Below are 26,953 nucleotides of genomic sequence, written 5' to 3'. Positions count from 1 at the left end.
TAATATTATCTTCAATGGCTGCGTTTTCAAATGCTACTAGAAGCATTGTCAATGTCAACTCCTGACACTCGTCATAGACACTAATTCGAAGCCATGGATCTGATTAAGTAGATGAGAATAATACAAAAAGGGAGTTAATATCAACGTATCGATTTCTTTAATGTATATATTATACAGATTATTAGGTGTATTGATCCTCTAAAGGGGCCTCTCAATAGATGCACACTTGGCCTTTTATAATACATTGGACTTTCGTTTATATGGATGAATCATAGCCCGCCGTATCCTTTATCCCGCGGAGGACACCAAAATATGGTCGCACGCGGTTATTGATTTATATACACATGCCCTATTCGAAAATGCAGTCATTTCTGCCCGCCTCCGCACTTGGTCGCCACGAAGGCCTGTCGCCGCTATATATTTGTGAATAGCCCCAAGTATGATGGCGGCTAAAGACCTCTCATCCAAATATGCCTGCTCACTAAACGCCAAATCCCAGCGTGTCCACGCACGCACCTATACGGCCATTGTCTATAGCTATTCATTATTATTCTTTTTCAACCCTTTCGCGGATTCCTGGCCATGTATTGCCAGTATAGGCCGAGTGTCATGGAAAAGACTCAGTATGTCAAGCTGCCGCCGCCAACTTTTGTTCAGCCTCCTCGGCCCTCCTATTGGCCTCTGCCACTTCTTGCTGTAGCTGTTTGATGTACACAATCGCCATTTCCACTGTGCTCGCCTTGCTGTTCGGTGTGTTGGCCGCCGATTTGGACTCCTTCTTGTCCATCTTGTCGCTGCCGGGGCTTTCTCCTTCCTCCTCAGCCTTGGCCGCAATAACGCTTTTCGGGAGAAGTGTTGCGATCTCCTGCAGCGCCGAGTTGATACGGTTGCGTCGGCCTTGCTCAGCAATCTTGTGCGACGTCCGTTTCGATGTGAGATTGGTGGAGAGCTCGCTGGGATACGACACGCCGGGTACTGTGTTGCCCTCGAGAATATTCTGGTAATTTGACTTGGATGTCAATAAGCGCGATGCTGTATCTTCAGCTGAAAGCCCCGGGGTGCCGGGCAACAGTGGTTTGATATTGGGTGATATCCTGGGCAGAAGCGCAGGCGAGACTTGTACCGAGCTGACGCTCGATCGCTTCCGGCTGGTCCTAGCGGCCAAGAGCGGTGTTTTGCGCGAGTTTGTAGCCGACAGTTTCGGAGTTAATTGCGGACTCGCTGTGGCTGAAGAAGGTTGCGAGGGACGGGTGAATATGGGCGATGGCAATGGCTGCAGAGTCGAGTTCTTACTGGAATCCAGGTCAGGCGATACCGAGTCTGGTTGTGTGTTGATTTGCGGCAGCTGTGGTTTCGGAAAATTGGCGGATTCAGGCAGTTCGAAATTCTCGATGTGTTCCGATGCTATCTGTCCAGGGTTGCTAGAGTCGGCTGACTTGTTTCTGGGTGATATCCGGAAGAGCGAAGCTGGCGTTGCAGGCGAAGCGCCACCATTCAATGCCGCGGGCATGGCATGGGGAGTAGCGTTGTTGCTGTTCTGAGCTTGAATGTAAGGCGATTGTCGAGCGGATCTTGGCTGGGGGAGTGGCGGAGGTGGCATTTCTGACAAAGCCTCTGGTGACACCGAAGCGTTCTCGGAGTCCTCTGTCGAAGCTATGGACATAGGAGCGGGCTTGACAGTCGTCCGCTCTGTCAGTGTTTCCGCCAACTCGCTCAGAACCTGTGCATTCATGATTGGGGTCGAAGCTGTCTTCTTTCGATGCGGCTTCACTATAGGTGACTGTCTCACGCCGGATTTCCTTGTCTTGCCCACGTTCTTCTGTCGCACCTTCTTTAAGTCAACTGCGCTAGGAGGAGGAGTGTTGGACTCCAGATCCATCTCGACAGGAGAGTTCGTGGCAGTGGAGCTATGATGAGTTGGGTCGAAGTTTGGTATGGACTCCGGGTTTTGAGCGTGTAGAGCGGGCGAGGTGAGTGGGCTGAAGTAGGCCCCAGGCACTGTAAATTGTGTTTCTACCGAGAACTGGGTATCCAGCGGTGTAACAGCTGGAGACACAAGCGGCGTGAACGCCATCTGTGAGAGAGTTAGTGGTGTTCCTCAATCCTTTAAGGGGGCAATTCAGCATACGTCTGTTTGGTCCTTCAGCCTAGGGTAACGATCAAACATGCCATGGGAATGCTGGGGGGTTTGGTCGCCTGGTCGGTGCTGCTGCTGCTGCTGCTGCTGCTGTTGCGACCGCTGTTGTTGCGTGTAGTAGTGATTTGAAGGATGCATCTCAAGACTTTGGGGAGTAGGAGGGATCATGTTCCGCTGCTGCTGGGCAAAGAAGTTGATTTGCTGCTCCTCGAACTGTATGTTTCGCTCCTGGAGTTGCCTATGTTGCTCTTGCATCCGTTGATGCTGCAAGAATTGGATCTGAGCGTCCAGATCGGAGAGCGCATCGCCCGGGGTGGGGTGCTGCGAACCAAGCATCTGCGAGGGAACGGTAGGTACGATGGCTCCGGACGTGGTTGGGATCATCTGGGTCGGCATTGGCATACTGCTGCTGGCGATGATGCCGGCAGTCTCGGTGCCACTCATGGCGGTATCCATATGATCATGATGGCCCTGGTGGGGGTGCATCATGGAGGGAGGATTCGTCGCGGCGCCAAAGTCCTGAAAGTCGAATTGTAGCCCGTCGCCCATATTCGCCATTCCGCTCAACTCCAGGAACTGCTGGAAGTCATCTTCGCCCGATGGGGTCATGGTGTGATCCTGCCCATTCCAGTTGTTCGGGTCCATCATGCCCATGTCCCGGATCGACATCGTTATCGCCCTCGGCACCAAACTTCGCGACAGGCGAGTTGGTATAGATGTCGTTCTGGCCGTCGCAGAGCACGGCGGTCAGTCGTGTTGCTCGTCGGTCACGGCAGAAGCCTAGGACAGGCTTCGTTTCCCACACCCGTGCCAAGTCCAAGTGCCTTTTGCCTTGACCTTTTTCGAAAGTCGGAGAATAGAGTTCGCGATAAACTCTGCCCCCACGCAATCAAGCACCAACAAATGCGAAAAAGAAACGCTCCAGCAACAACGTCGGGTCGGCTCGTAGTAGTTCCGTCGTCGGGAGTTGCTGATCGGTTGCCTTTCTTGGGCCTTCAAGGCAATGAGTAAGCATCCACAGGCCAAAAGGGATGTGTATACTGTAGGCTGGAGAGACTGTGCAAAGGCGAGAGCAATGCACTCGCTCTCGGCGGAGATGCGAGACCCAGGAAAGTAAATGGCAAGTAGTAGTCGTTGGATAGGCAGCGGGGATGGTCTGGCGGCTTGGTAGACAGCCGGGTTTGGATAGGACCAACTGGGAAACGCAACTACTGGTCAGAGAAGCGACTGCTGGGTGAAGGGAGGGGGATAAAAGGCGGTTCGTAGCAACCGGCAGCCATCTTGGAATAGAAAAAAAGAGACAGTCCTACCGGTCGAAGTGGTGGGTGTGGTATGGAATGGGTCCCGCGTCGCATCTTCATGTGCACTACACTGAGCTTACAGGGCGCTAGCTAACTACCCCGACCGATACATTGGGTACAAGTAGAGGGGGCGGGGGGTTGAGGGAAACCGGAGCGGTGACTGGAGGATCTCGAGAAGTGGGTTGGGGAGCAGAGCGAGATGGCCGCGGAACAAGATGCGACAGATGGCAACGGCTAGTTATCAGCATATGGACACACGAATATTATTGTTGGTCTTCGATGGATGCATGCTGCCTCAAGCCCTACGCAAGCCAGGCTAAGTAATGTAGCTGATGTTGCGATGTCCTGGACACACAGAAGGACGAAGTCCCCCACCATAAGTACTCCGTACCTAGCAGGCCAGCATACCCGACGACGACATCAGATTTACCAAATATCAGGCGGACAGTTTTTGACAATGGCTGAAAGGGCCGCACCCACCACCACCACCACAACATCCCATCACCTGCAGGGCCAGGGGGCTTGGGCCGGTTGCTGTTCGATGCGCCGAAGCTAAGAAGTCTCCTCCCACTGGCAACTGGGTCGCTGCAGGGGACAAGGGACTGTGGACTATGTAACACTCAAACCACCGCACGCTTACATCTTCCTCCGACCCTCTTCCTCCTTCTTGACTTTACATACAGCCAGCATACCATACACAGCACTGATCTGTTCATGCATCCAGCATGTGGCATGTGGCATGAGGCTCTTCTCTCTGCATGCTTTAAGTACCCTCCTAACGCAGCTCTAGGGTGGTATATCCATATGTATATGTATACATACCGGTGTCTTCACTCATCACCTTCGCCGGCCACGACATTGAAAGAGAAAGAAGAAGAAAAGACGTCAAGACGGCAAGGCCGTGTGCTCGTATACTAGAAGTAGTTAATAAAAATCCGATCGAGGGTCATCCTAGTTCCCGTCTATCCTCTCGTTCCAGCATGTCCTAGAAACATCATGGACAAAAAGCGCAGTGGGTAGGTAGCTCGACTTCAGGGTCCTCGGTGCAGATGCGGTTTCTCATGGAAACACCCGCTTTTTGACGGTATCTTCCATTCTGCTACGTCCAGAACCAGGGGATCATCGGCCATTAAAGTTTTTCTTTACTTGCTCACTTGGATTAAAAAAAAAATCGGAGGCCAGGGCCAACACTACCCCTGGGAATCGTCTTGCACCTTACACGTAGGTGCGTCTGGCGGCAGCGATGCACCGGCGCGCCGTTGGTCCTCGAAACGATATCGAGAATAAATTCGACAGTGGGGACGTCTCTGTTTGGTCGCCGGCCCCTGCCCGACATGCAATGGGTACGCGATATATGTATGTACAAATGGACGATATATGGAGCCCATCTCCGACCGTTTGGCAGCGGAAAGCTTGGACTCCTGATTTCACAGTCGGCCAAAGCTCTCTCAAATTCTAGGCCGGTCCCCCCCCTTGTCGTCTGCTCCCCGGCTCGATGCTCGCAAGATCTGGTGTGTTGTGTACGTGTGTGAGGTTGTAGCAGCATGAACAACGTGGTGAGAAGGCGAGCCAAGAACGGACTACATACTAATACATACCTCTCTCCTTATCACGTCGCACCGGTCTGGAAAAAAGAGAAGAGAGAAGAGTTTTAAGGTTTGAGCGAGTCGCTATTCAGCTCGGTGCTATAGATAGAAAGGCAGACTAGCCAGCCTTACTAATACATACTTGTCAAGTCGACCTTTAGTTTACATTGCGTCAGCTGCCAGGTTGATAGCCAGGCATGGGATGGCTGGTTCGGGCATAGCAGTGAAACTAAAGTCAAGACACTGAACAACCATCGCTCCTCCTGAGTCGCATCTCACCAAGCACCCAATCAGGATCGACACCCGTATGAGAGGCGTTGCGGGTTCTCAGTTCCCACTTCTGGAACCGAGCGAGATTGCCTGCATCTCAATGGAACCTCAACCTCCCTCCCCCTTTGGTTTCCTGCGTTTTTACTGCCAACCATCTTGTTGCTATGCTGTTTTAATCTATTTACCCACCTGCATAAGAACATGAACAGCAAACACGAAAACCCGCGGGAGCCATTGCCGCATCATGGTTAACAGAAGCAGCAGCGGGCATTCTCGGAGCGGAGAGACGGAGTAGACAGAGCGTACCACGTATGCTTGATTCTTGGGGCACTGGACGCCATTCCCCTCCTGCCTGGGCGTTCTCTCTCCTGATGGACATGAGCCCCGATCCAAACCGATGTCCGTGTTGTGAGATCCGGCGACGTATAGTACCTGGAGGATCGAGAGGGACCGGACTTGAAAGAAGAAAAAATATTGTGAAAAAAAGACCCCCTTCGGTTTCGCGCCTCCCTAAAGCAGTCGACTGCATTGCATCGTGACCCGCAAACAGGCCAGGTTCTGGAAGAGTCGCCAGGCCCTTTCAGCCCCTCGCGTGGGGGTCGACTCTTGCTACCTGCCGCAAACACCATACCTCTTACGAAACTTCCATCAGGGCTAGCTTGGTTTTGACACGGGATGGTCAAAAAGGAATACGCCTGCGGCGTCCGCATGTGAGTTGCCTCGGCCTCGGTATGCAAATGCGTCGTCGTCGTTCCAGATGGATCTTGTTGGAAGATGTGTGGCGCGATGACGAAACTTACCTTGTCGTCGGTATTGGCCTGCTGTCAAGGACGTAGGGCTTCTTCTACTAGTTCCGTTACCAGCGCACGCCTCGTTCTTGGAAAAGTCACCAAGATGCCCGCGTGGAAGGTTTGAGGCTGGACCAGTGGCCTGTTGACCGATGCCCTTTTGGACACCGAAAATAGCTGCATGATGAGCAACATCCATGCAAGTGCGGAGGAGGCTTGCTCAACTCCAATCGCGAAGACAGCCTGGAGTTGCTACTGCACGCCGCAAGCGCCATCGTTTCTTTTTGCCCGCGGCTACTTTGATATTGACAGTCACCTGTCGCCCGAACCCACCCTTCTCCAAAGCAGAATAGATACCAAGCAGATGTTTGGTGTGATCCTTGCTAGAAGGCTTCGTCACATCCTCCCACATGCTGGGCTGCATGGTAGTGATTTCAAATTGAATTGATCTGGCCATGGTGACGTTGAGTCGGTGGCCATCTCCAATGAAACCAATGTCCGCGAGATCTTGCATTAAGGACGATGCTGACATCGCGCTCAACGTCTGTCATGATTCTGACGTGCTTGTTGAGTCCAGCTTCAATCACCATGTGCGCAAAACCGAACCTCCTGCGTCGTACACACAAAATATGCCGACTATTTCAGGGGTTCCATCCAGAGCCTTGGAATCCGGCTCTTGGATTAGCTTCTTAGCAGTCACAGCGAAGACTTGTTGGCCGGAGTTGGCATATGACGTGCCAATTCTGCCCTTAATCGCATCAGGTAAGTTGACATGAAGGCGGCCTGATGGAAACTTCAGGACCTGGGGCCATTCTTAAGCTTGGAAGGAAGCTTGCAGAGATGGGCCTTCTGTCTATGGTTGTGCACAATGCTGGTAGTGGTTGCTCCAGCTCTAGTGGCCCCCATTGTCGTCGGCCATCTTCTGTCCACGTTCGGTTCTGGTAATTCGTTTGATAGGTAAGGCTTGACGTTATCGTTGTGCAGCTTCCGTGCCTTTCCGGGTGCGATTGGGTCTACGACCCGTACTGAGACCTCCGAAGGGGTCCCCACAGTCTTCCACGGGCCGGCTGAGGCATCATCGCAAAGTGTGAAATATAGGTGGTGAATACCTGTATGAACCTTCACATCACGAAGGCAGTTGCAAGCCTTGTGCAACAGGTCTCGGTCGTTCGAGTGAAGCATCTCAGTTTCGTCTTAGTCCTAGTGGTCGATAATATAGTAAAAGGTCATAGCTGAGGCTATATTTTCTGAAGGGTAACACATGGATTAGAGTTATAATTAAGCATGGTATGAAGTCAACCATCTTTTGCCCCTGCAAGTCAGGATCGAGAGCTTTCAGGGGTGATGTAAAGACTAGCAGTCCACCCCAAAGAACACATTCAGTCAATATTAATCTTCCATCAAAGTTCCAAGACAATGTATGTACTATAAGGGATACGCAATAAGAGCCATACGGCCCCCGCCAATGAAATTAAAAACCACGACAGGTATCATCTTTAGGTTGTAGGTAATCCCCCAAACGCCACGCCAAATACAAAAACCATTCGCCCTTCCTATTCCATTGTCTAGGGTGTCACCGGACCAACATACAACAGGATTGGAAACGAAAACATCATACAAGAGCAGAAAGACCCAGAGGACCACTGGGTATTGAAACCGAATGTAAGAACATAACCGCTCACACTAGTACATCGGGAATCCCATCCTTCTCTAATCTTCGAAGAACTAGTACTCTACAAATATTTCAGTTTCCGAGTCGCAAAAACGGACATCGCGGCGCTGATTGCCCCGATGAACATGCAGACTGCAATAGCGTTCGGCCCGTCCGTTGAATGGCGATCGTCGGGGCGAGCATCGTTCGCGAGCTCGGGGCTCTTACCGGGCTCGAGGACGGCGAAGACGATGGTGCTGATAAAGGTCCCAATGAACTGGGGGATCGTTGTGTATATGTTGAGGATGCCAAAGTAGATGCCCGAGAGTTCGCCAGAGCCGCTGGCTTTGTCTAGGTTGTCTCCTTGGCCGTTCTCCAGATGCTGATCCCTCGGGCTGGTGGGACTGTTCAGGCTCGTCATCTCCACGCCACCATTCGAGACGCGCTGATACGAGGCATTCGAATCAGGCGCGCCGCTGAGCTTGTTGACCTCGACCCCAAGAAACGTGGGAGGTGCCCACATGGTGATTGTCCAAGGCAATCCACAAAGGCACATGATGGCCGTCGCAAACCGGAAGCTCGTGGCGAAGGGGGCCATGGAGAGGGCGAATGCCAGCAAGCCATTGCCGAACATCCATGCTGTCAATAGAGTTGGCTTATACTTGTTGAGCTTTTCGAGGTAAGAAGCAATACTTTGTGGGGGCCTGTGGGTGAATTGGTCATCTTCTGGACTCCGGATCACCAACGGCAACACCCAGGAACCGATTGCCGTAATGCAGGAATAGATGACCAAAGCAGTGCTCCCGATCCGTCCTATGTCACCGAGAGCATCGCTACTTTTAGCATCTTCCGGAACATCATAGCGGTAGTAGGTTTCGCCCACCCAGGTGGTACCGTAGAACAGGAAGGGGAACCATCCAATCCATGCCCACAACTGTACCATACAAATTGCTCTTATCCGCGGCGGGAGATGGAGGATCGTAGACCAGATCTGGTGGACTACTTTGAACCGCCCTCCCGGCTGATTCGGGTCGTGCCTCACATCCACCAGGACACGCTCTGTAACGGCCCAGCATGTGACAGCGGACGTACTCAGAATGCTCACAGCAGCAATGACAGTCAGTTTCTTGAACTGCGTATCACCGAGGAAACTGCCTGTGATCTTTTCCAAGTCAACTGCGCCAGCAACGTAGCCGATCATATGGCCAATGGAAGATATCCTACCTCCTAAACGAGGGTCAGTTGAGTTGCTAGCTTAGGGTTGGGGAATACCTACCCCAGGCAGCGCCATCTTGCTGCTTAGATATAGGCAGCGTATCGACGACCAGACTGCGTCCTGCGGACATGACTGTCATTGAGTTAGTACTCGTATTCGCGTAACCTGACCTCATGGTCGAGACGTACCAGCGTTGATGGAGAAATCTACGACGTAGATCGAGAGGACCGCCACGAATATCGTGAGGTTCTTGGAACCCTCTCCTTCGCCGAAAAACGCCGTTATGATTTCCTTGGTAAACCCGAGGACCAGCAGCCCGAGGGCTACAATGACAGAGCCGACAGCAATGAAGGGGCGCCGGCGACCCCCATTTTGACTTGGACTCGTCCGCAATCGCGCCGACAATGGGCTGCACGACGAGCCCAGATAACGGACCCGCGATCCATACCAACGATGTGTGCGACTTGGACAAGCCGAGGGACAACAGGTAGGGATTACCGTAAGTCATTTCAACACCCCAAGTGAACCTGTACACAACAGAAGCGGTCAGTCTAGGTGACCTCGTAACGAGAACCCCTGAGCGTCTGGCCGACTTACACGATGCCCAGAGTGCAGAAGTTCAACAACAGCATGCGCACCATGTCTGAGCTGCCCTTAATCGAGGGCTGCCCCGACCATCTTGACATCTCTGCGGGATTGCTCGGGTTATGCACCCAACCGTCGTTGTTGTCGTCGTCGTCGTTCTGGTCCTCTCGCCAGCCTTCTGTAATAGGAGATGCAGCTCGTAGGTGATCGGTGGGTACCGTGTCGGCGTCGTCGAATGGCTCCCAGGCCTCGCTATCGAAGTCGTTTTCGTCGTGGCCCGGTCGATGGGTAGAAGGTGTTTCGGACAGAGTTCTGGCCTCTGGGCTCGACTTTTCGACTTTCAGGCCATCTGGCAATGTCGTGGCCATAATCGGGGCCCGGAATGCGGCAAGTTGTGGTGAGATGAGCTGGCCGCTGACATTGAATACAGGGATTGGTACGTAATTGCGAGATCCACCGTCACTCCTTGGGGGTGTCTTGGGGGTGTCTTGGGGGCCCGGGGTCTGGGGTGGGACGGAAAGGGAAACCGGTGATACAGAGTTTCGCATCAGTGAGACAATTTGGACAAGGCTCACGCCGAACAGACGGTGATTTAAAATGAGGATATATGATACGGGTTTCTGGTGGAGGGCAGTTTACACGTCGATAGTCTCGTCACATCCGTCGCGTCGATTAGTGGGAGCCTCTCCAAGCAGGGAGCAAGTGCAATACTGGTGAACCTTAAGCTCTGTCTAAGATGTACCTCTTGCCCTTCTTAGAGCGTCGTAGTTGCCTTACCCCAGATCTCAGCTCTCTGCACTCCATGACGATCATGACGTCGGAACTGTCTACTGCAGTTGATGGCACAGTGGTTCACCGGATACATCAACACCTAGGTTAATTGATATCTCTCGCTATACCTCCGGTTAAGAAATCTGCATTGCATACAACACACAACATGAGGCTGTGTGGTCTGTGTTGAGTAACGGGAACTGAGTACACGTAATCACATTTCAGACAAGATGTTGGTTGGTGGTAAGTAAGTTGAAGTCAGCCATCAGCGTCTTGGCTGCCGGTGGCCTGCCGCGTAACCGGATCACGTATTAAAAGGTGCTATGTTGCGTGCGATGCATCATTGCATTCCAATCGATGCGATCTCGCGATTTCCAACTCAAAAGAAAAATGCGCGTGTTCTGGCGCATGGGATGGGATTTCGATTCCCATCGGAGACCTGGCCTATCAACGGTCGCAAGATACCCGCATGCTGGACAAAACGATACGATACGATACAAGCTCATGGAGCAAGTTAACGGCTCGGGTTCTTTTGCGGGATCTACGGTAGGAAGTATGCTTGCTGTGCCTGTGTGCGCCGTGCCTGCCCCGCCGCGCCTCACACACAGCTCGCGAGTTCAGCAATGGTTGGCTCCGATTTAGGAACGTGGGGTCCTAAATCACTTAGACACTCGCACCATCGTCACTAGGACAAAATTTGTGACCCCTCCAAACAGTCATCGCGAAGAACCAATTGCTACCAATCGCTGCCCAATCGCGTCGCAAAGGCTTTCCCAGCATATCATCGACCTCGCTATCATATTAGGACGGGAACTGATTCGTTACAACAATAATATATCTGCAGCTCGCTGTGTGTCCGCGACGACGACCCGATCTCAGGCCCCCACCTCCACTGCCAGCGCAAGTTCGATCACCAGAAGTCGCCATAATAACCGGAGCAAAAAGACCAGCGTTTCAAAGCCTGCATCCCCTCAGCCTGCTGCAGTAGTTTCCTCGGTATCCAGTCGAGAACCACCGCCGTCAAGATGGATTTGGTCAACCAGTTAGTATATCCTCTTGCCGCCCAACAACACAAAATATCCCTTATACCAAAACCAACCTCGATACGGCGCCATGGCTAACGTAATTACCCTCGAAAACAGCTTAGAAGGTCGCCTGCTCTTCGCCGTGCCAAAGAGTGAGTCTATCCGGGATCGTCGGCTATGGCTGTGTTTTGCTAACGGAGACCACCCCAGAGGGACGACTGAATGGCGCCGCGCTCAACCTGCTCGAGGGAGCCGACATCCAGTTCAGGAGAGAAAACCGCCTCGACATTGCTCTCGTCAAGAACCTTCCTATCGCCCTAATCTTCCTTCCCGCTGCCGATATCCCCACGTTCGTCGGAGAGGGCCAGGTCGACCTTGGCATCACCGGCTTCGACCAGGTCCAGGAGCACGATGCAGGTGTACGTGCCATCTACCGGCAAAGGAGGTTCTCTGGTGAAATCACGCCAGAGGAGGAGAGTGCCAAGACCGCGATTTCCGGCTGCGAGACCGTCATGGAGCTCGGCTTTGGAGCCTGCAAGCTCCAGGTACAGGTCCCGGTGAAGGGGCCCTATTCTTCGCCCAAAGACTTGATCGGAAAGAACATCGGTACCAGCTTTGTTAAGCTTTCCGAGAAGTACTTCGCCAACCTGGAGCTCGAGGCTGGTTTCGATCCTCGGGACACCCCGAACGGCAAGCTGCGAACTCAGATCATCGAGCTAAGCGGTAGTGTCGAGGCAGCTTGCGCTCTCGGCGTCGCAGATGGCATTGTCGACCTTGTCGGTGAGTAACACTATAACCGCTCTTACCCGTAGCTGAACTAAGGGGGAAATACTGACCATGTGGGTTTCAGAGTCGGGTGAGACTATGAAGGCTGCTGGCCTGATGCCCATCGATACGGTCGTTGACTCGAGCGCCATCCTGATCAAGTCGAGGTCACCGCGAAGCACAGAAATGGTCGACTTGATCGCCTCCCGTATACGCGGCGTTATCACTGCCCAAAAGTTCGTCCTGTGTCAGTACAACATCGAGAGATCGTCGCTGGCCTCGGCGTCGCAGATTGCGCCCGGAAAGCGTGCCCCCACCATCACCACGTTGGATGAGGAGGGATGGGTGGCCGTTTCCGTCATGGTCGAGAAGAAGAAGATTGCAACCGTTATGGACGAGCTGACCAAGGTTGGTGCGACGGACATCCTGGTCCTCAACATCGCGAACACGCGAAGCGACTAAATCTAAACTCGCATGGACACGCGCTTGAAATCTAGTAGAATATAGAGTAATATACGCAATCCTGTTAAAAAGCGAGAGCATTGCAGATATTTGCAGCACATCACTGCAGCTAACTGACTTGGGAATCGCCATTTCCCCCAGTCATTCTATGCCCGCCTCATACGATGTCAAGCTTTGAGGCTGGGATTTAGCGAGGGATCGACTCGTTAAAAACTGCCTGCTGGAGAAATGTGGCACAGTTTGCCCCTACGCTGTATTTTTCTTAGCCGAGCCACCGAATCCAAATACGTTTTAGGTAAGGTTGACGAATTCGATGTTGGCAAACTGGCAAAAAAGGTTATTATATTTACGGGCATGACGGGTTTTGAGAACCGACCCGGCCCGTTGGGCGGCACTAATCGTTGATTTAGGCTGAGACGACGTCACAACCATCAATGCGACGGGCGTTCCTGGCTTGGGGGATCTTTGCAGCAGGATGGATCAATCGGAAGGGCTCGAGAAATAGGGTCTAGAAATAATTGATTGGGTTACAATTATTCTTCCTCTCGAAGTAATCATCCAATCGATTCCACTCGTGCCCTTTTTTTTTGTGTGCCAAGTGACAGGATCACTCTCTCCTTTCAGTTCTACTACAGACAACTGTTTTAGTTCCCCGTGGACTAGACTCATGAATCGTTGTTGTCTCGGGACAACTACCTACCATGTTATCGTCCGAGGCACCAAAGGAAAAGTCGGCGACTGCGCCGGATCGCCCGGGACCCGGGAAGGATGACGGGCATGAGGCGGTAGAAGAGGGTCAACAACAGTCGAAGCTGTATCGAGTAAGTTACGACCTCTTTCTCTCACCCCGGTTGACTTATCACGAATCAGCGCTGTCTATCCCCATTCATGTAAAATCGCTTCGCAATGGAGACATTGCTACTCATGTTGATTTACATCGTATAACTTTGGTTCAAACGAACGGAACTCTAGATGCTAAGTATTTAACTCGAATAGATAGTCATGACACCTATCAACCTCATCTCCTTCATCCTCGGGCTGTGGCTCGTTGACTTGAAGTACTGGTATCAGCGGGAGCACGGTCGCCCGCATGCTGCTGCCTCTTCGTCTTGGTACGCGCCGGCGTGGTTCTGGAAGCCACGTCGACGGCAACCATACGACTGGGTCGGGGGCGCCGGCCCGACGCCGGTACGCAAGCAGAACAATGATCGCTTTTACTACCACACCAAACAGAAGAAACTGATGCGCATGGAGGCCGACGAGGCCTTGCGGCTGCGCAATGGCGTCATTGTTGGAATGGTGCTGGTTGCCCTGTTTGTGCTCTGGGCGACGTCGTGGGTGACTCGAAGCTTGGTGGCGTGGCTGGTGGCGGCGTAATGTCCCGCCTGTTGGTATGTCCCCATTGCTGAGGAGGCCTCACTCACTTTTGTGCGGGTTGAATACGGCGTTGTCCGAGGGCTTCCTTCTTCTTATTTTGCCTGACAATCGCATATTGCGATAAGGTTGTTTTTGCAAAAGTTGTGGTATCTATGTCTACGTAGTAATCACCGTGGGATGCTTTTTTGAACACAAGGTTATACTTGGACAACCTTAGAAATGTGATAGTATAACCTCGGATGGGTGTGTGTAAGAGTTAAGGTCAATACTATAAAGTTCAGATTGCAGATTGGTATAATCCGGTGGTGTCTTGAACCCCTTGTGTATAGTGTGCTAGGACATATAATGCTTCGGCAGTGATTCCGCTTCCGAGATTGACTTGAGGGAAAGCAGGTACAGTTGCAACGCGGCTTCGATATCCGAGACAATTGTCTGGACGGTAGTAATCCGAGTTGGTGGTGCGGTGAGTCTCATGATTCGAAGCGCACGCGATGCTTGACTCGGAAAGCCTAGGCATGCTCGGCATTCTATTGTAGGGGTAGAGGGTTGCAACCCGAGGCTAGATGCTAGTCGATCGACCTGCGGCGTATGATGGTGGTGCCAGCCCACTGGAAATATGCATGGACGGGACATGGGGGAGAGCATAGGCATTACTCAATGTGTTATCAAATCTAAGGCGCCCACAGGCTTTCTCGGCTTCGCGACCGAACAACTCACAATCTGGACGATGTAGTACGTAGAGTACTCGCACGCACAGCTTGGTGGTGCAAGCGACACCATGCACGGGGGGATTTGACGTCAAGAATATCCGTCGCGGTGGATACTTGGCTGGTCTGCAGGACTTTGGACGATATCTAAAACCCCGTAGCCGCGCAGAGACACAGCTAGCTGTCCCAGCCAGAAAGCCTGGCTGTACATGTTCTTCATGTGCATTGAAGAGGCTGAACTGATGAAGAGACAGTGGCTATACGCATTCGCATAGATTTAGGGATGCATCAACATGTTTGCCTACATGAGACCGACACGACGGAGATAAGAACTGCAGAAAGGCTTGAGCGGGCTGGCTGGAAGCCGGGTCACTAGTGGGTTTTTCGCCGCTGTGGAACAGACACGGGATCACAATCACAGGGACGAAACCGACATCATCATCGATTGCGAAATGAGTGCCGATTCCAGGTTGCCTGCCCGCTAACATACAGGTCTCTCGTCTGTCGAGAGTCGCGTGTTCCATACATACAGACCCTTACCTACTTAATTGCATGTGCTTACAATTGCTTTTTCTCGGATCCAGCCCTTTCAGCTTGTCCTTTCACTCATCTTGCTCTTATTTTATCTATTACCGTGCCCCCGTTGCAAATCACTTTGTTGCCGTGCCTGGGCTTGACTTTCTAGACGAATTAAGGTTGCAACCATCTCGACTTTGGAGATTCTAGCGATTATCACCCCCCTGGCCATGCGTGCATTGGCGGCAGCCCTACAGCAATAGACGATGACTCCCCTCATCGGCGGTGCTGACTTAGCAGACACGTACCGTCAACTTTACCTCGACAGAGCCCATCATGAGATCGCTGCCGGGAACAAAATCCCCTTTTCGTTTACCTTCCATTTTTTGTCCACAGTGGTTATCCCGCCTCTCTACCTGGCTATCCCCCATAAGCAGCGCCCATGGCTTTACCACGCTCGCTGGCTAGTTTTGGCACTGTGCCTCTACTGCAATGCGCGAATGGTCTTGCATACGGCGAGCGGGAATCCGGCTATGAGCTATTGCGCCGGCCTTATCGCAGCCTGGGGGACCATTCATAGCTTCAGCCTGTTCGTTTGGACAAGACCTCAATGGGACGCCAAAAGGGTCGAGAGATACAGGTGGACGCCATCCGCAATAGCTGAGGTGCCGCTGAGCAATGGGATCAGCGCGCTTCAGGCCGAGCCTCATAGCAACGGCCACCTAAAGCAGGACTCGGAGACTAATGGCAACGGTGTGAAGCACATGAATGGCCATGCCAATGGTCACGCCAACGGCCATGCATCGCAAACAGGCGCAGAGGCAAACACACCACAGTCCGTTGCGATATCCTCCAACGGACATGCCCTGAATGGCCATATGTCCAATGGTCTAAGAGAAAGACACCCGGCAGACACAGAGAAGCTGCATCGACAATCTCTTGAGTCTGTGGCCGAATCTCATGGGGGCAATGAGGCAATTAGCCATCAAGAGTTCGTCTATAAGTGGCAGGAATTCCCAGAAGATGCCCCCTTCGCTACCCGTTACAGTTGGGCATTTGATATAGCCGGCCAACTGCGCATGACAGGTAAGCAGGCACAATGCCGCATGACCACTGTCACAAGATTTTCCCCTGACATGACAATACTGCAGGCTGGAATTGGGCAATCCGTGTTATACCGCCTTACTATCCCCCTTCTATGGAAATCGATGGCAAATCCCAGGCACCGCTGGACACCATCCCCAATAGCACCCAGGAGGGTACACACGCTGCTGTACGCGCAGCGAGTTTTTCGTGCAGACCTTCGTCACGCGCCTCTTACCGTGCTATCTCATCGTCGACCTATGTGCTGCGCTGATGACGCAAGACCCGTACTTCATCCTGGGCCCCGAACACGACGAGCCCCTCCCCGCCAACCTTGCCGCGTTGCCGGCGGCCGCTCTTGGCCTCCGGCGCACCGTCATCTGCTTCCCTGCCGTCCTCTTCGCCATCGACCTGGCCTTTAGCGCCGGCGCGCTTGCCTTGGCCTGTCTTGGCCCGCTTGTCATAGGCTTCCGCGCCCACCCCTGGCACCTCCCCACCGCCAACGGCTCCTTCGTCGCCGGCGTGCTGGACAGGGGCCTCGAGGGGTTCTGGGGGCAGTGGTGGCACCAGACATTCCGCTTCGGCTTCTCAGCCCCGACAAACTGGCTTGTGCGCCAAGGCTACCTCAAGAGGGGCTCTCCCGGCCATGCCTTCGTCGGCGCCATCGTCGCCTTTGGCTTATCCGGGTTCATCCACGCCATGGGCAGCTACTCGACCGTTCCTGCGACGCGGTGGTGGGACCCCCCGATCTTCTTCATGCTCGCGGGACTAGGGGCACAGATCCAGCGCACGCTAGCCCGCCATATCTTCCGGGCGCAGATCCAGGCGTACGCGCCCCGCTGGCTGCGCCGCACCGGCAACCTGGCTTTCACGTTTACGTGGATGCATCTGATCAGCTCCTTCCTCCTCGACGACTTTGGTCGCTCCGGCCTTTGGCTCTGGGAGCCTGTGCCCTTCTCCTTTATGCGCATGCTCGGTCTCGGGTCGCCGGGCGCGCAGTGGTGGAGGTGGGGGTCGTGGATGATGCCTTTTGGCATTGGGGGAGCATTGGTGGGACACGGGCATCGCGATGTAATGCTGCGACGGTCGACGTTTTAGTGATGAATGATGACTGGGATAGATGGATTGGGTATACGCGAAATCAGAAAGTAAGAAAGAAGAGAGAAAGGGGCAAAAACGCGGCGTTTAGTACAAGACAGGATCCAGGGTAGACTGGACTTTGGATATCCTAGATTAGGGAGTTTTCTCAGGCATGTACCGTGACAGAATGCTGGTTAGACCTGGAGTATACGGGAAAAGGAAGATTTTGGATAGTTTACAAGCTAATATTTCGAAGCTAAAACAGAAGAATGATATATTCAAAGACCAGGAACAGTGCTTCAGGAAAGACAGTGCATGTGTCTATAATGAAAACAAGGAGAGTCTGCGGGTCAGGCTTCTGTTGTTGCTACTTGGGCTCCAGGGATCTTCTTGGGAAAAAGGGGGCTATGATGTGCAGACAGAGGGCGAATATCTCAAGCACCATAACCCCATTCCCAATGATACAAGTTGACGGGCAATAGAAGCAATTTCTTTCTTTTGAATCAGATCCCAGTAGTATTTGGATCTTGGCATCGACGTCACCCGTCGATACTGTACGGCCCACGAAGAAAAGTATATACACTAAAACTGTAGGTGCCCAGATGACCAAGGAAGGTATTATGAACAGAGTAGAGTGGACCCGGTATTACAATATTACACAGTACCCAAAGTGAGTTGATGTCCAATCGTCCGTGGCATTTAGTCGAATTCCCAACCTCTGAACTCATCCACGAATTTTACAGCTGCCGCCAGGTATCTTTCATTGTCATCTCCCCACGTCTCTGCTGCCTCCTTCATCGCTCTCACGGCTGTGATGGTTTGTCTGTTAGTCTCTTGTGTCATGTGTGTGTGCTGCTACAGCTAAGTGCTGACAGCGGGAATATCTCACCTTTCACAACATGGGCGTCCGTGCTATAGGGCCCATTGAGGGCCTTGTCCACGGCGTAGTTCCACTTCTTCCCTTTCAAGTCCCCGGGACGGACGTATTCGTCAAAGTCGATTTTAGGCCTGTCGAGGATCATGTAGAGGGCCACCGTCAGAAGCCACCATTGGCGCACCACGCTGATGTGGTACTTCTTCGGGATGACGGGAAGGAGGATGCGCACGGCGTGGCTCGTGGTCAAGATGTGGCAGATGAAGAAGTTGTACGAATGAGCCTCGGGCGGCACGGACCCGACCAGGAAGGCCACGGCCGCCTCCTGAGAGTCCTGGAACTGCTTTACGGGATCCTCAAACGTCCAGGCGTTCCAGTACTCTAGGAAAATGTCTTCATGCTTCTCGAACAGGGCGTCGAAATTGTCGAGCCCTGGGGTTTCGAACATGCCGTCTAGTCTCTTGTCGTTCCTCATTTTTTCGAGCAGCTCACGGGGAGACGTAGAGTTGCTGGCCGAGGGCTTGGTATAAGACGGGTCATCAAGATACTTGTGCAAGAAACTATACGAGACGGAAGTCATGACGAGAGCTTCCATGCCTATTTGCCGACTATCCAGCTCGAAGGCATAGCCCAAGTGGATTAAGGGGTGACCGACTGCAACCCAACATCAGCTGATCAGAACTATAAATAAGGCTTCAAGAAGAACTTACGGCCGCTGACAAGACAGTTTACTAGCGGCTCCTCGCCCTCAAACATGAATCGTTGCACTACTTTCTTCCATTCGTAGCCGTCCTTGTTGGCCAGGTTGTCTTCGTAGAAATCCAGGAAGCCCCGTTGATATTTGATGTCGCCCAGGAAGTCACGCCAGTCGCCCTCGGTGACTTCGGCGGGAGACGGCTTCCACGGGTCCAGCTCCTTGATCTCCTCCTCGTAGATGTTGTGCAGCTGCTTCTCGTTGGCGCCTAGTATGTAGGCGGAGCCAAGGATGTGCGGGGTGTGGTTGTGGAAGTTGTTGGGGCCATATATGACGGAGTGGTTTATATGGTTGGCCTTGAGCAGGTGCTTGAGCGTTCTGGTGCTCTTCTCCGGCGACGACTCCAATTCGTGGACCTTGACCGGTGGGAGGTCAATGGACTGGACAGCCCCACCATCGCCAGTGGCGGTGCTACTACCGACGAACCGGTTGACAATCGGCACATAGGAGAGGAGAGAAGCCATTCCGAGTCAAGTGGCGAGGTCACAGCTCTCAAGGCAAGAAGACTGTTCTCATGACACTCGCAACTTATATCCTAGCGGTGGAAGTGCGAACGAACAAAGCGATGACCATTTGCATCCAAGGTCGGGCGGGTCATCAGACGAACATATATGCTGTCGGTTGCTCGGGAATCGTGCTATCTTGACTTCCCTATGATGCAAGTGTGGGATGAGGAGAGAGCTAACTTACATCTTATTTGGAGGGGTCGACGATTGGCAATTGGGTAAGCACCTGGCACCAGCACCTTCTCCCTTAGGCGCGTCGGGCTATTTAGCCACTAAGCTCAAGCCGGAAGCCGCCTAAATCCGACCAAACCTTGCCCTGCTAGCCCTGTATTAACTTTCCATTGTCAACAACAACACCTTTTCTACCAATATGTCTCAACGCGACGATATACTCATCTATGCAGAGCTACTTTCCAACGTCAGGCGGGTATCGGTGGCGTGTGACGGCCCACTATTTGGAGCAAATGCAGCTTCTGCATCGGTCTCGGCCGATAGCTTGAGTCTGACTGTTCGGAATCACGAAATTGAGAATACATTGCAGCTTCCTGACCGCGTGGTAGCAGCAGAAGATGCAGCACAGTTCTTGAGGGTACAGAACAAGCCGTCGCGTTGTTATGAATGGAGCCTTCCTCTTGCGCCCCCGAGCGGACGCGTTACGCGCGAAGCCCCGCGTGGTGCAGCGCCAGAGGCACAGGCAGCAGCAACACCTTGGACGGCCCAAGACCTGGTCGCCGGCTCCTCGATTCGCTGCCGAGGTTGCCAAACCACCCTTGTTGCAGGGGGCAAGATCGAGACGTGGAAGGATTTACCGAGCGAAAACTGGGCTGAGATGATGGAATTTTGGCATTGTCACAAACCTCATGACCATGAGCACCACGACGACCATGGTCTTGCATCTAGAGGATATGGTGCCAACTCGAGACTCTCGGGACAAGAAGGAGTTGGTCTCGTGGACTTGAACTCACTTTTGTTCTCCCAGAGCGACTGTTCTGACATTACCGTAAGTTCCGTTGCCCGTGCCGTGATTTTCTTATGTATTGCTTCGTGGGTGTATAGAAGGTGGCCAAGTCAGCTTCGTACGCATACTCAGTGGCGTGGTCACCGATACTCATACCCTATATTGAATGAAATGGCCCTATTTTCGGCTTGCAGCTGTTGAACCCTAGACTCTTCGGATCTATGGGATCAACTTCTGCTCTATGCCAGGACTCGCCTTCGTATCTCACCGAGACTTTCTTTGGACGTGGAAATCTTGGGATTTACTTGAGGTACATTTACATATCGATTTCTGTACACATATTCTCATGTATTCTAGTGCAGACCGAAGCCTTCAATCAATATGAATATATCTGGTTCAACAAGAATCATCTCGGTTCACACAGAAGCTCATCATCTCCGCATGTGCTAACTATGTTATGGACAGCCTTCAACAATTCCGATTTCGAGTGACAGTCTTGAAGTAGAGAAAGCCGGACTCGGACCCAGTAACGACTCAACCCGCTTAGCAAACCATGGGATCCCTTTGTCTTGTGATAACTGCCACTGCGAGATAGGCGTTTCTCACCAGGACCAGACGTCCGCAACATTGTTCAAATGGACTATATCGATCCGTGGCCCTACTGTCAGCGACAAAAGCAGCTCGACTTCTCTATCCTCTGAGCCCAGCCTCTCACAGTGCGTGAGTGCGATGCTTATGACCACCCTATCACGCTCCGCGTGCTCCAAAGCCATCATCATTCCCTCGATCGTTTCTGGTACTCGCTCGCAGACAGATACAGGGAAGAGCAGCAGCTCCTTCACATCTGGCTCTTCAACCAGGACATCACGTTCACTTCTACCAACCAGCAACCGGAACAGAGGCCCGTGTGCGCCGTCAAAGTCTTCTACCGCTTCGTCAACCAGGCCGAGGCCGACAAGCTGGTCGAGTCAATGACCTCGGACGTGCAAGACATCACGCTGCCCGCGGCGGCCGCCACACAGCTCCGGGAAGAGCTGGAGAAGAGCAACGGCTACCTGCCCAAGCCGATGCGGAACTTTGCCCAGTGGAGGATAGGCTTGCTGGAGAAGTGGAAGGGCGGTCACAATTAGCTCAACATTCAGCAGTTTAGATATACGACTGAACAAATACCAGACAAGAGTCAGCCATGTTCCAGACTAATTACGTCACAGCGAGAGAAATGGCCTGTAAATAATCGATGTTCGATGTTGCTCCGTCATGTCATGCACGCAGTATGGCACAATTAGTTTTTATGGTGGTTCTTGTTTTGACTAATGCACAGGGTGTATATGAACACGGGTGGTGGTAACAAATGGAATCCTTGCTCTGATCATGGTATTATCTAGTCCACCGTTTATTGGGCCTTGGAAGAGACGATTCCTACATTAAGAAAATTAGTGCCTGGAGAGCATGGCTACTTTGATCAGACTTTTAACTTACGCTCGACATCGGCAACGCTCTGCTGAAGAATCTGCTGGAGGACCTTGGGGTTCTCGAGCTCCTTCTTCACCTTGGCGATGACGTTCTCAGCCAGCTCACGCTGCTGGCGCTGCTTGACCTGGCCCTCGTAACGCACCCACGAGTCGAGAACGGTCTTGGCCTCGGCGGCAAGGGCGGTGGTCTGCTCGAGCTCGTAGGCCTTGGCCTCGAGCTGGGCCGTCTCCTTGGAGACCTCGAAGAGGGCCTTGGTGGTGTCGATGACACCACCCATCTGCTGGACGTTGTCGATGCGGTCCTGGACGGCCTGGGTGTGGTCGGCGCGGGCGGCGTTGAGGATGCCCTTGATCTTGGCGTTCTGTGCCTCAGCCCACTCCTTGTACATGGGGCCACCATACTTGATCAGGGCGCCCCAGACGCTCAGCAGGCAGAAGGCCACCACCGATTCCTCGTTGACGACGTAGTACTCGCTGCTGATGGCGTAGATGGACAGACCGGCGGCGGACGACAGAATGGCCGACTTGGACAGCAGGGAGTTGCCGGGGAGCGAGTCCAGGATGGACGCAGCCTTGGTCTTAGGGTCCTCCGGGCTTTTGGACGGGACGTTGGAAGAAGCATATCGGTTGCTGTTGACGGCGGAAGAGGCCAGGACCGGCATTGCTCGCGAGGAGACAACGGGTCGGAGGCGGGCAGCCCCTACATGGGAGGAGAAGAGCAAAGTCAGCTTAGCCGCGCGAGGCCGAGACGAGGCAATTGAGGTTCCTGTGATGAGCCTCGAGGCGAATTGACTTACCGAAGGCGGTTCTTGCCAAGCGGGAGGCCATTGTGAGATGGAGAGGTGATGCGGAGGTGGTACTGGCGAGGCGAGGCGATTGGTGTTGCTTGGAAAGTGAGGTTCTTTTCTCAGGATTGCTTGTGGGTCCGCTTGGGAAGCTCTGCGCTGCGATTCGGATCAGGTCGGCAACCTTTTCTTCCGAGGCGTCTTCCTTGGAACTTGCGAGAGATGCTCAACCTCAACAAGTCACTGCCGGTTCCAGTCAATCAATCACACTTGGAGGAGAAATAAAAAGCGAAAGGCTTGTAGTATAACAGACTGCGATATAACTAGAATCGAGGAGTAGAATTAACGAAAGGCTCAATCCAGTCCGATGTCAATTGGAGGTACAAACAGATGCAACCACTTTCAGAAGGAAGAGGCCAGAGTCCGCCCATTTGCCCGTCGATTGATCATGACAGATCCTGCCAGCTGCCAGCTTAGCCACAGCTACTAATACCTTCGCCTTCAACTTGATTGAGTTTGGGTTTGGCCAGTATCATTAAGCCAATCGATAAATCAGACCCGCTAAAAAGTCCATCCCGCAACTTCGTCAATTTTGATATGACTTTGAGGCGACACTTAGCTACGATTTGAGGCAACACCCGCCGACCACTCGAGGTAACACTCACCGCCCACTTGAGTCAATATCGCCGACCGTTTGAGCCAGATATTGTTGGATACTCCGGGCAACGCCCGTCGACGAACTGAAGATGCCAGACGTAAAGAGGAAACGCTCGAAGGGCGCCGAGAAGCCGAGGAAGAAGGCACGATCCGAAAGCGGCAGTGATGTGGAAGACGACGCGCAGGCCCAGATCCTGAGTCTCGAGACCGGAATCCTAGAAAGTAAGAAGCACTACAACAATATCAACAAGCTTATGGAGCTGGCGCGGAACAAGGAAGATGGCGAATCATCGCTTGTCGCGACCGTGGCCCTGACGAGGGTCTTTTTGCGCCTCCTTGCCCAAGGCGCCATGACGAAGAAGACCGATCAGTCAGAGAAGGAGGCCACCGTTATTCAGTGGCTCAAGGACAGACTGGTAGACTTTGAGGTCGTTCTTACCGACGCTCTAGCCGAGGAGACTACCGCTTCAACTGGGCTCACACTAGCCATGCGTGTGTTGAAGGCCGAGGGACAATACCGAGACAATAAGGAGGAATACAGCTTCCCCGAGCCATTCTTAAAGGACATCGTTCGCGCGATCATCTACGACGGGTCTGAGGATCTTCGACAGGAGTTCTGCGAGAAGTACCTGGGCGAATACGCAGATGTGCGGTACTTCGCGTTCAAGGCCCTCAATGAGGTTTTTGGCGCAGATGAGAACGAGCAAGCCGTACGCGAGTCACTCTTCGATAATGCTTTCGAGGTACTTTCTTTCTTCGAAGAGGTCCCCGACACTATGGAGGACATGGGTGAGTTCTACATCGAGAAGGCACCAAAGAAGCATCCAGTCTCGATACTCTCCCAGCAGCGGCGACTTGGGCAGGTAGCTTGGCTGGCTGCGCTTAGGCTTGGCCCGAACAGAGAACAAAGGAAAAAGGTGCTTCAGATCATGACACGGTCGATTGCTCCTTGGTTCACCCAGCCCGAGTTCTTGGCCGACTTCCTTACGGATTCGTACAACGCGGGTGGAAGCATTTCAATCCTTGCGTTGTCTGGTGTCTTCTACCTGATCCAGCATCGCAACCTTGATTACCCGTCGTTCTATACAAAGCTTTACTCGTTATTGGATAAGGACATCCTCCATTCGAAGCATCGATCTCGGTTCTTGAGGCTGTTGGTCACTTTCCTCTCCTCTACCCATTTGCCTGCAGTCCTGGTCGCCAGCTTCATCAAACGGCTTGCTCGGTTATCGCTTCACGCTCCTCCAGCTGCCATTGTTGCTGTGGTCCCCCTTTTCTATAACTTGTTCATGTTGCACCCATCAACTACTTTCATGATGCATCGTGTGAAAGCTACGATAGAGGACACTGGGTTTGAAGATCCATTCGATGCCAATGAGTCTGACCCAATGGCCACAGGAGCGATCGACTCCTGCATGTTAGTAGAAATGCCCCTTTCTTGAGAAACAAAAAAGAAAAGCTAACACATGCGCAGATGGGAAATGGTCCAACTTCAGGGCCATTACCACCCGAACGTTTCCACGATAGCCAAGATCCTAAGCGAACAATTTACCAAGCAGTCATATAACCATGAGGATTTCCTCGATCACTCATACGGATCTGTACGTCTAGCACCTAATCCCTTTTACGCACTGCGGTCTTACTGATAGTTTTTACCCCTCAGTTTCTCGAAGCAGAATTCTCAAAACAGGTCAGGAAGCCACCTGTAGTAGAGTTCATGATACCCAAGAGAATTTTCCTGCCTCAAGATCCCGCTTCTGGTGTCGAGGACAACCTTCTTACCAAAATCTGGGATTTCGCATAAATAACAGCCCAATGACACCCACCCAGGATGGGCGTTGTGGTCATATATGGAGGACCATATATTATCATGTACTCACCAGAGTCTTCGGCAGATGCTGAAGACTTGACATCCCATGTATGGATTGGAGTATTCATGTGCAGTTGCTATCGTCCGGCGAGCTAGAGCCTCGCAACTAACTAGGGCTTTGCTACTGGCGGACACGCAATGAACGGCTGGTTGGTCGTAAGCACCGGGCTGTGTTGGAAGCAAGAGAATAGCTACTTGGAGCTGTTCAAGCACGTCAGGCATGAACCCATCCGTCATGGTCATGATCCCTCTTGCAACCAGTTGGAGGATGTGTTAGGTGTCTAGAGTGACGTGCAAGCCCCATGACTCACTCATATCATTGAGCATTTGGAGGATGGCTTCCGGGATAGGATGCTTACACAACAGTCAGTTGGTTGTGCCACCAAGCAGCATTCCTGATCGACGAAAAGAATATAGCGCCAACGTGTTACGGAACGCAAGGTACGACACATGAAATCAGATCTATCAATAGCCCACGCCATTTTAATTGAAGCACCAAGATACCAGACTGTGACACGAATTCGGGTTCATGCTGGGCAATTATTCTACTGTTTCAGAATCGATGTTCGATATCGTAATGACTGGACCAGAGCCAAAGCAAAAACTCCTCCCATCATGATGATCCATGGGTGGCTTTTCGGGATCCTTACCTGTTTCGTGGGAGGAAAGTGCTCGATACGGATTCTGGTGACTTCTTGTCCTACACCGCCATATGGGTTTGCGGCCGGCCTGGAATTTTTGGAAGCAATCAAAGCTCCCCAACCCCGGTTATTTCGGCAAGGCTGGGGTGTCTTGACGTCTTCCAAGCACAGTCCTTCCGTAGATAACCCATATAATACTCCTGTTATCAAGTGGCGATGAGTCTAAATCGACGGTTATACAAGAATAGCTTCCGATGCCTAGGGCTATACTTGCGTGATGTCACACTCGCCCGGCACGCTCTGTCGTCGCCCCCGGGTACCTTGCTTCAACTGCCACACTAAGCCTGCGGCCGTCCGGGGCAGCACATGATTCTAGAATAACGCGTAAGCTGTGTGGCCAGATAACCGAACGAAGCTATCGCGTCTTTTTTCCCAAGCGTGGTTTTTCCCTCCCGTGCTTCTACGCAACGTAGCGATGAGTTCAGGGCGAGTCTCTTGTCTGACTTCGCCCATCCTCGCAATTACTTTGGCACAGGAGGCTGAGTGCCCACGCGGTCAGAGTTCGCGTCTTGACTTGCGCCTAGCATCTCCAAATCCGGTCGATGGTGTTTCAGCTTGGGAATATCTGCTTGGCGGTGAATGTATCTCTCGTATGGTTTCTATTGGGCCTCACCGGGGGAAGAGTCGCATGTGAAGCTTCTAGACTTTTTATCATGTGCATACCCCTCCTTCTCTTCTCGGTCAAATCTCTCGTGTCACAAAGTATCGCGAGTCTGGAAGAAGTAGTGAGTACCTGGTACGGGCCCGAGGGGCAATCCGATCGTGACTTGGAGAAGTCTGTAGTAGTAGGAGTATGTAGTAGGAGTAGTAGAAAGCCATCGTGCCCGTCCGTGTCCTTCACCGCAAGCTCGTGAGAGAGGATCTGGGACCTCTCCAGGTCCAATGACAGGCGGCCGGCGGAGCACGGCAGGGCTACCGACTCGCCGGCACGCGTCCGCGTTTTTCCTCCCTCCCACGATGGAACCCCCGCCGGTTTCCCTCGCTCGCTGATTCCTCAATCGGGCATGTCGTGCCCGCTAGGAACGAGTCACGATGACCTGGAGTGGGCGGTCGCGA

General features: G+C 52.7%; 10 protein-coding genes across 10 annotated transcripts; 5 read left to right on the top strand and 5 right to left on the bottom strand.

The window, feature by feature from the left end:
* Nucleotides 1-628: 628 nt before the first annotated feature.
* PG998_002416 (uncharacterized protein) lies at nucleotides 629-2,806 on the bottom strand (the record flags this gene model as incomplete). The annotated part of the gene is made up of 2 exons (XM_066869234.1): nucleotides 629-2,074; nucleotides 2,129-2,806. 2 exons carry the CDS (start codon nucleotides 2,804-2,806, stop codon nucleotides 629-631), a joined length of 2,124 nt encoding a protein of 707 aa, XP_066737649.1.
* A 3,142-nt stretch (nucleotides 2,807-5,948) lies between these two features.
* On the bottom strand, nucleotides 5,949-6,614 carry PG998_002415 (uncharacterized protein; the record flags this gene model as incomplete). The annotated part of the gene is made up of 2 exons (XM_066869233.1): nucleotides 5,949-6,259; nucleotides 6,416-6,614. The coding sequence occupies 2 exons, from the start codon at nucleotides 6,612-6,614 to the stop codon at nucleotides 5,949-5,951; spliced, it is 510 nt and encodes a 169-aa protein (XP_066737648.1).
* A 1,201-nt stretch (nucleotides 6,615-7,815) lies between these two features.
* PG998_002414 (uncharacterized protein) lies at nucleotides 7,816-10,082 on the bottom strand (the record flags this gene model as incomplete). Its single annotated transcript, XM_066869232.1, has 5 exons — nucleotides 7,816-8,960; nucleotides 9,010-9,081; nucleotides 9,138-9,272; nucleotides 9,385-9,476; nucleotides 9,547-10,082. The coding sequence occupies 5 exons, from the start codon at nucleotides 10,080-10,082 to the stop codon at nucleotides 7,816-7,818; spliced, it is 1,980 nt and encodes a 659-aa protein (XP_066737647.1).
* Nucleotides 10,083-11,330: 1,248 nt separating this feature from the next.
* On the top strand, nucleotides 11,331-12,557 carry PG998_002413 (HisG-domain-containing protein; the record flags this gene model as incomplete). The annotated part of the gene is made up of 4 exons (XM_066869231.1): nucleotides 11,331-11,347; nucleotides 11,448-11,482; nucleotides 11,541-12,110; nucleotides 12,181-12,557. 4 exons carry the CDS (start codon nucleotides 11,331-11,333, stop codon nucleotides 12,555-12,557), a joined length of 999 nt encoding a protein of 332 aa, XP_066737646.1.
* Nucleotides 12,558-13,258: 701 nt separating this feature from the next.
* On the top strand, nucleotides 13,259-13,934 carry PG998_002412 (uncharacterized protein; the record flags this gene model as incomplete). Its single annotated transcript, XM_066869230.1, has 2 exons — nucleotides 13,259-13,378; nucleotides 13,554-13,934. 2 exons carry the CDS (start codon nucleotides 13,259-13,261, stop codon nucleotides 13,932-13,934), a joined length of 501 nt encoding a protein of 166 aa, XP_066737645.1.
* Nucleotides 13,935-15,423: 1,489 nt separating this feature from the next.
* Nucleotides 15,424-17,338, top strand: PG998_002411 (uncharacterized protein; the record flags this gene model as incomplete). The annotated part of the gene is made up of 3 exons (XM_066869229.1): nucleotides 15,424-16,243; nucleotides 16,309-16,430; nucleotides 16,457-17,338. The coding sequence occupies 3 exons, from the start codon at nucleotides 15,424-15,426 to the stop codon at nucleotides 17,336-17,338; spliced, it is 1,824 nt and encodes a 607-aa protein (XP_066737644.1).
* Nucleotides 17,339-18,019: 681 nt separating this feature from the next.
* Nucleotides 18,020-19,412, bottom strand: PG998_002410 (uncharacterized protein; the record flags this gene model as incomplete). The annotated part of the gene is made up of 3 exons (XM_066869228.1): nucleotides 18,020-18,129; nucleotides 18,210-18,848; nucleotides 18,905-19,412. The coding sequence occupies 3 exons, from the start codon at nucleotides 19,410-19,412 to the stop codon at nucleotides 18,020-18,022; spliced, it is 1,257 nt and encodes a 418-aa protein (XP_066737643.1).
* Nucleotides 19,413-19,824: 412 nt separating this feature from the next.
* PG998_002409 (uncharacterized protein) lies at nucleotides 19,825-21,542 on the top strand (the record flags this gene model as incomplete). The annotated part of the gene is made up of 4 exons (XM_066869227.1): nucleotides 19,825-20,498; nucleotides 20,621-20,722; nucleotides 21,008-21,075; nucleotides 21,130-21,542. 4 exons carry the CDS (start codon nucleotides 19,825-19,827, stop codon nucleotides 21,540-21,542), a joined length of 1,257 nt encoding a protein of 418 aa, XP_066737642.1.
* A 152-nt stretch (nucleotides 21,543-21,694) lies between these two features.
* On the bottom strand, nucleotides 21,695-22,888 carry PG998_002408 (ATP synthase subunit 4 mitochondrial). The gene is made up of 3 exons (XM_066869226.1): nucleotides 22,682-22,888; nucleotides 21,892-22,584; nucleotides 21,695-21,831 (listed from the first exon to the last, which is right to left on the bottom strand). Exons 1-3 carry the CDS (start codon nucleotides 22,710-22,712, stop codon nucleotides 21,806-21,808), a joined length of 750 nt encoding a protein of 249 aa, XP_066737641.1. The 5' UTR covers nucleotides 22,713-22,888; the 3' UTR covers nucleotides 21,695-21,805.
* A 527-nt stretch (nucleotides 22,889-23,415) lies between these two features.
* On the top strand, nucleotides 23,416-25,130 carry PG998_002407 (CBF-domain-containing protein; the record flags this gene model as incomplete). Its single annotated transcript, XM_066869225.1, has 3 exons — nucleotides 23,416-24,743; nucleotides 24,801-24,927; nucleotides 24,990-25,130. The coding sequence occupies 3 exons, from the start codon at nucleotides 23,416-23,418 to the stop codon at nucleotides 25,128-25,130; spliced, it is 1,596 nt and encodes a 531-aa protein (XP_066737640.1).
* Nucleotides 25,131-26,953: the final 1,823 nt, after the last annotated feature.

The sequence above is a fragment of the Apiospora kogelbergensis genome (genome assembly GCF_038363985.1).
Source record: "Apiospora kogelbergensis strain CBS 113332 chromosome Unknown utg000001l_segment0_segment0, whole genome shotgun sequence".
In the NCBI taxonomy this organism is placed as follows: Eukaryota; Fungi; Ascomycota; class Sordariomycetes; order Amphisphaeriales; family Apiosporaceae; genus Apiospora; species Apiospora kogelbergensis.
Note: the sequence above shows the minus strand (reverse complement) of the source record. Positions and strands in the feature narration are given on the sequence as shown.

Coding starts and splice junctions, on each gene's coding strand:
- PG998_002408 (XM_066869226.1), bottom strand. CDS start 22,712: ATGGCCTCCCGCTTGGCAAGAACCGCCTTCG. Junction 22,585..22,681: donor CTTGGCAAGAACCGCCTTCG/GTAAGTCAATTC, acceptor CCTCCCATGTAG/GGGCTGCCCGCCTCCGACCC. Junction 21,832..21,891: donor GAGCGTTGCCGATGTCGAGC/GTAAGTTAAAAG, acceptor TTCTTAATGTAG/GAATCGTCTCTTCCAAGGCC.